The 6,539-nt window shown below is 42.1% G+C and overlaps 1 protein-coding gene across 1 annotated transcript; it reads right to left on the bottom strand.

Annotated features, from left to right (window-relative positions):
• Positions 1-567: 567 nt before the first annotated feature.
• On the bottom strand, positions 568-6,201 carry LOC122811735 (tubulin alpha-1B chain). Its single transcript, XM_044083778.1, has 4 exons — positions 6,052-6,201; positions 4,766-4,988; positions 2,981-3,129; positions 568-1,759 (listed from the first exon to the last, which is right to left on the bottom strand). Exons 1-4 carry the CDS (start codon positions 6,052-6,054, stop codon positions 779-781), a joined length of 1,356 nt encoding a protein of 451 aa, XP_043939713.1. The 5' UTR covers positions 6,055-6,201; the 3' UTR covers positions 568-778.
• Positions 6,202-6,539: the final 338 nt, after the last annotated feature.

The raw sequence follows: 6,539 nt of genomic DNA, 5'->3' as shown, positions 1-6,539 counted from the left end.
TTACCCGGACGTCACATTACTAGGTTACCTTGGCAGATATGGGGGGGGGGGGCACAATGAGGAAGAACACACTAAACTGGGGAATAGCCAAATCTTGCAGCCACTGAGAAAGTACAAATGTCTGCTGCACATGAGCAAGCCATTGGACATCTATCCCAAATCACCACTAATGGACAAGCATGAGTTCTGCAACCCTCCACATTGTGGCATAAAATTTTTTTTATTTCCATGATGCAGCACTTCGACAGTAATGAGTTTTACTCTTGGGTCATTTGTGATAAAGGCTAGGAAGTCACTGCACCGACAATGGATATACCCACGAGGCACAATGCTAGCCTTGCAAGAAAATCCTACCGCAAGTCACTTCAATGCCAACAACATGCTCACATTTTGTAGAACTACTAGTACTATTTATTACAGTCCCCACACTCGCACCTTCAATTAAGATGTTCTTTGCACCCAGTGCAATTAATCTGTTAATGCACTGCTGCCCCCAGCAAGTCCACACTCAACTGTGAAAATAGATTTTAAAAGGAATTAAATTTCAACACAATGAGACAAAACATGTCCCACTTAAGTCTTTATTGCATCTTATGGCAGGAAAATGTTTGCAGACTTGGAAAAGAGTTCAGACACAAAAAAAAATCCATGTAAAACCGGCATAAATGAAAAATTCCTTCATACCACATTTTTGTACCATACATTTGAACAGCATGAAATTGGTTCAAACAAGTGTATGCAATGATTAATACATGCTACAAATGGTATTTAGCAACATTTAATACTCTTCTCCCTCTTCTTCGCCCTCCCCTTCCACAGAATCAACACCAACTTCTTCATAATCTTTTTCCAAAGCAGCCATATCCTCACGGGCCTCAGAAAACTCCCCTTCCTCCATACCTTCACCTACATACCAGTGGACAAAAGCACGCTTGGCATACATTAGATCAAATTTATGGTCCAAGCGAGCCCATGCTTCAGCAATAGCTGTAGTATTGCTCAGCATACACACAGCACGTTGAACCTTTGCTAGATCACCACCTGGTACCACAGTGGGAGGCTGATAGTTAATGCCAACTTTGAAACCAGTTGGACACCAATCTACAAACTGAATACTACGTTTTGTTTTGATAGTGGCAATAGCAGCATTTACATCTTTGGGAACCACATCCCCACGATACAGCAAACAGCAAGCCATATACTTGCCATGGCGAGGATCACATTTCACCATCTGATTAGCTGGCTCAAAGCAAGCATTAGTGATCTCAGCCACAGAAAGCTGCTCATGGTATGCCTTCTCAGCAGAGATAACAGGAGCATATGTGGCAAGAGGGAAGTGGATTCGTGGATATGGCACCAAGTTAGTTTGGAACTCTGTTAAATCTACATTAAGGGCACCATCAAATCTGAGAGAAGCTGTAATAGAGGAAACAATTTGGCTAATAAGACGGTTCAAGTTGGTATAGGTTGGGCGTTCTATGTCTAGATTTCTGCGACAGATGTCATAAATTGCTTCATTGTCAACCATAAACGCACAGTCAGAGTGTTCCAGGGTGGTGTGGGTGGTCAGAATAGAGTTGTAAGGCTCGACAACAGCTGTGGAGACCTGGGGAGCCGGGTAAATTGAGAATTCCAACTTAGACTTCTTGCCATAATCAACCGACAGACGTTCCATCAAAAGAGATGTGAAGCCAGAACCTGTACCGCCACCAAAACTGTGGAATACCAAGAAGCCCTGGAGACCTGTGCACTGGTCAGCCTAAAGACAGGGATAAAAGAGAAGAGTAATAAGATGAAAGAACTTGCAACACCCATAACAACTTCAATACTACAGAATTAAAAAAAAAAAAAAGTACATAAACAAGGTGCTGCACTAACCCCCCCCCCCCAACTTAGGCAGACTATTGGGCATCTCCTACCTCGATGCCATTATGTTCTGGAAGACACCCTTCTGGTATAGTCTTGCACCCCAGTAATCAAGTCCACTACATTGCCATCCCATTTTTACAGGGTGTATCCTTTCCTCACTTTTTGCCCTTTAACTGCTATGAAAGCATGGAGGACTGTGCGACTAAAGGTGAAGTGCATTCAAGTTGCTCGTGTGATTCTAATTGCAAGCCAAACATTCAAAATTACTGCCAAGGCCCTTCCAAAACTTGATGTGCATACTTAAAAACCCTTCACTTTGCAAACGTGCTTTAAAAGATGCTGTACATATTCCAAACCTTTCTGAAATACAGCACTTGTACGGCACTCTGTAGAACTTCTGGATCAAAGGAATTCCCTCCATACCAACCACTGCCAGTCTTCACACACAAGGTAGGCGTGTGGGTCTAATAGTGCAACACCAGAACTGGTCGATACATGAAAGTGGGGGACAGCCTCAAACTTTACCCACATTTCCAGGGTTTCATTTGCTCAGGAATTAAACTACAAATAAAGGTCAGGCACTGCAGTGAGCAGTGTTCACAGAAGTGAACATACCGATGTCATTATCCGTAGTGGGCAGTGAACTTCTGCTAAAATAAATCTAGCTAGTCCAAGGGGGAAGACTAGCATTACTCCCAATTGTCTTGTTTGCAGCAAGATTTCATGCCAGTTATTCTGAAAATACACTGCTGCAGTGCCCACTAGCTGTAATCCTCAACTTGTCAGAAAATTAATTTTACAGTGACAGTGTTCAAAGTACATTATGCACCGATGTCCTTCCTAGCTCTTCTGGACCTACTAGTTTAGCCCACAAAACAACCAGCTACAGCCAAGTATACACCCCCCCCCATATATCCTTTAGAAACCCCACAACATTAATACACACCCAACAACAGGGACAACTGGGTTGAGTTGTGCGGCTAGGCTTATGGGCCCTAGAGGTGTCATGAGCCACATACTAGCTATAGGATAGGCTAAACTGCTAGGTCCAGAAGAGACAAACGACCAAATTTGTATAGGTAAAAGAAAAATCTGCTACCACAGTACATACCAGCTTACGAATCCGGTCTAGAACCAAGTCAATTATTTCTTTGCCAATGGTGTAGTGGCCACGAGCATAATTGTTAGCAGCATCTTCTTTGCCAGTGATTAGTTGCTCGGGATGAAACAGCTGTCGATATGTGCCAGTACGAACCTCATCTATAGGGTACAAGAATACAAGGTCAAAAGCAGTTTACTTAACCAACATTATTCCACTACAACTAAACAGCACTAGACTAACCCCAATCACAAGCCTTCAACAATGGAAGACGCCCCTTCTCCCCTTATACCAAGTTACTTCTAGTCTGCACAAAAAAAAAAAAAAAAAAAAAAAAAAAAATATAAATAAATAAATAAATAAATACATACAATTGGCCTTTTTACCTTTACAACCATGCCAAACTTATTAATGGCGATGTTGAAGATGGTTAACCCATCCTAAGTTTGCGCAGGAATGCGTGTGACCAACATGCCATACAGCAGCAATTCACACCCTTGACTGAATTTAAATGTCAAACATGTACATTGACTCATGAATCGAAAAACATCTGTTACTCTACTTTTGGTATACCAACCGATTACAATACCCACATTTTTTTCTGTTTGGAGTTGCATGCCCTCCTGTCTCTGTACGAGTTTGCCTGTAAACAAGGACACAGCTTATGCATGGCCGTTTGATTCTTGTGATAGATTTTGCTTGTGTCAGTAACTGTGTGCATGCATAAAAATAAGCACGTCGTGATAAGCCCAGCTTGTCAGGGGTAGTGTGCATGCATATACAACCGAGCTTGTCAGGGGTAGTGTGCACGCATATACAACCAATATTGGTGGGCACAACACTGTTTAGCAAGTCCTTTCTTTGGTGGGCACAACACTGTTTAGCAAGTCATTTCTTAGGGTCAACATCAACCCCATTTCCCCATAGGTTCAGGGTGTCACACCAACAGTGGCTCTAGACAATTCAATCGCATTGACTAGTGTTTTATCTTTTTGGGGCTTGGAGCCCATGACAGATTGTAAAAAGTTGATTCTGACATTGGCCTTTGCCCAGAACCAAACAGTCTGAAACCAGCCCTGCCCATATGTGCAGAGAAGGTTGCAGCAGCTTGTGTAAGTGGATGGAAATGGTGTTGTCATTCTTTAACCTCACTGATGTGCAAGGTCACTAAAGCTGGTCTGTCTGGCCTAGAGGCAGTGTACTGTTTAATACATTAGACTGCACTACAGTGATTATTTTCCTCAGACTGAAACAGGTGTGTATACCTTTCAGGGGAGTATGTATGCTATTTAGTATATTACAGATTGTTGCTGCTATGGATTTATACAGTGCCATGTGTTCTCTGTTTTACAGGGGCTGACAAGAGTGGTACACAGAAGGAGCATTTTTCTTTTGGGGGCGGGGGGTGAAGATATTGTATACATGCACAGCAGCCAAGGAATGGGGCAGTTGGGATACTCTGTTTGAGGGAAGGCAAGTAGTATTCAAGGGTACAACTTATGAATCCATACAAACACTTGAAGCTTATTTTGAATTACCATTTTGAAAGAAAACAGTGAAGGAATACAATAAAATTCTTCCTTGCCATTTATTTAATTTGGGCCTTGGCAATATTGAAGATGCTTAACCCACCAGCTCAATCGCTATCAAGGTGGGAGGTGTAGTGACAGATGGGGTTTGGCCGTGGCTTGCTACTGCACATCTAGTGGGTTAAGCATCTTCAATAACTTTACAATGTCAAACCAAGCTACTGCTAATACATCCAACACCATAATTATGGAACCATTTTAAACTCACCTATAACTGTTGGTTCCAAGTCTACAAAGACTGCCCTGGGGACATGCTTTCCAGCTCCAGTTTCACTGAAGAATGTGTTGAATGAGTCATCTCCTCCTCCAATAGTCTTGTCACTGGGCATCTGGCCGTCAGGCTGGATACCATGCTCCAGACAATAGAGCTCCCAACAGGCATTACCAATCTGTACACCAGCCTGGCCAACATGGATAGAGATGCATTCACGCTGTAAACATGAAATAGAAATAATTAAGGACAACCATCTTTAGTGTGCACCTGCGCACGATACATTTTGGGGAAAAACTAACCACCCCTTCAACTGAGGGCCAGTGCCCACATAGCCAAAGGACTACGCTCAGAAATTCATTTTTCAATTGTATGTTATGTTAAAATGACAGTTTTAAGAACATAACACATTGAAATAACCAACATTTAGAACCCACGTAAACTACACTTTAATACTCGGTCCAAAAAATAAAAGTAGAGATTAAATCACAGTGTTCTCGGAAACCAGCCTACCCGTATCAAACAAGTCCACCAAGGCACTTCACATAACACAAAATAAATTGAAGCTTAATGAAACCCCGCAGTACCCACCCCACGCATGTCGTGACTTATGAATGATTCAGCATTATTAGTCACATTACAAAAGCCCGCAAATACGAACTTAAAGTGGGGCAAGTACCGTAGAGTTAGGAGGCACCAGCCGAATCTCGTCCCCTTCTCAACAGTTTACGTATAGTGCGCATCATAGTACCCCCATTCAGCTCGGCCGCCAGTATTAAACATCAGTTACAGATCACGTAAAGTTACTCCAGACACATTTCTACAGCTTCGAACATATGGATCACCATGCGCAGTACGCCACATCCTCAAATCCCAAGATTCAGATGCATGCGCAGTACCACCACATCCTCAAATCACCAGATTCAGCGGCACCCACATTTTCAAACAGCCAAAACACTATCAACTCTGTTTGAGAATAAATTCTAGGATAATAGTATGCTTAGCAAGTCTCCAAATTCTGCCAACAGAGAAGGGTTAAAGTTTATAAAACCATGGACAGAAATTCCATTGACTAATCAAACAGTTAAAATATTGGGTCAAACTTATGCAACAGGACTTCTGAATTGAATTACCAAACATTTTAGCAACATTCTGTACTCCCCCGTTCCAAGGCTAAAAAAAAAAAAACTCCACACGCACTCACCCCTCCCCCACAATAAAACAGAATTGGAGTGCAATCGTTCATTCTAACTAGGAAATACAGTAAAAAATAAAACACTTACCATGTCTACAGTATAAGTAGGTCAACACAGAATTAAATGGAAAAAAATAAAATAAAACAGACGTTACTTCTCCGACGTTGAAGAGTCGCTACGAGTAACCGAATGAACAACTAAGAGGCGGGAAGTCCCTATTTATAATCCTTAAAAAAAAAAAGGGGGTGGAGAGCAGGCTCCACACGAGGAGAGACTACAGCGTGTGGTGAGAAAAAGGCGGCGACAATCCAGCTAGAAAGAGGTGCGGATTGATTGTTATAGCAAATTGACGTAGCATTAAGGACTGTTTTGTAGAAATAATATTCTTACAGTACTTCGTTATTCTTCCGATTTTTAACTGCAGACTTTGGGGAAGTACTTGTTGATTTGCAACAGTTATCCTTTTAGTTTCTTATCCACTGTCCGCGAGGGGAGGGGCTACGGGTGTAGCGGATTACCGCTTTGAACAAGCAATGTAATAACTATGAGCAAGAGGGAGACGTAATGCGATGTAC

This window comes from Protopterus annectens, chromosome 9.part0 (assembly GCF_019279795.1).
Source record: "Protopterus annectens isolate FY-2018-M chromosome 9.part0, PAN1.0, whole genome shotgun sequence".
Taxonomy (NCBI): domain Eukaryota; kingdom Metazoa; phylum Chordata; order Ceratodontiformes; family Protopteridae; genus Protopterus; species Protopterus annectens.
This window is presented reverse-complemented; position numbering and strand designations above follow the sequence as displayed.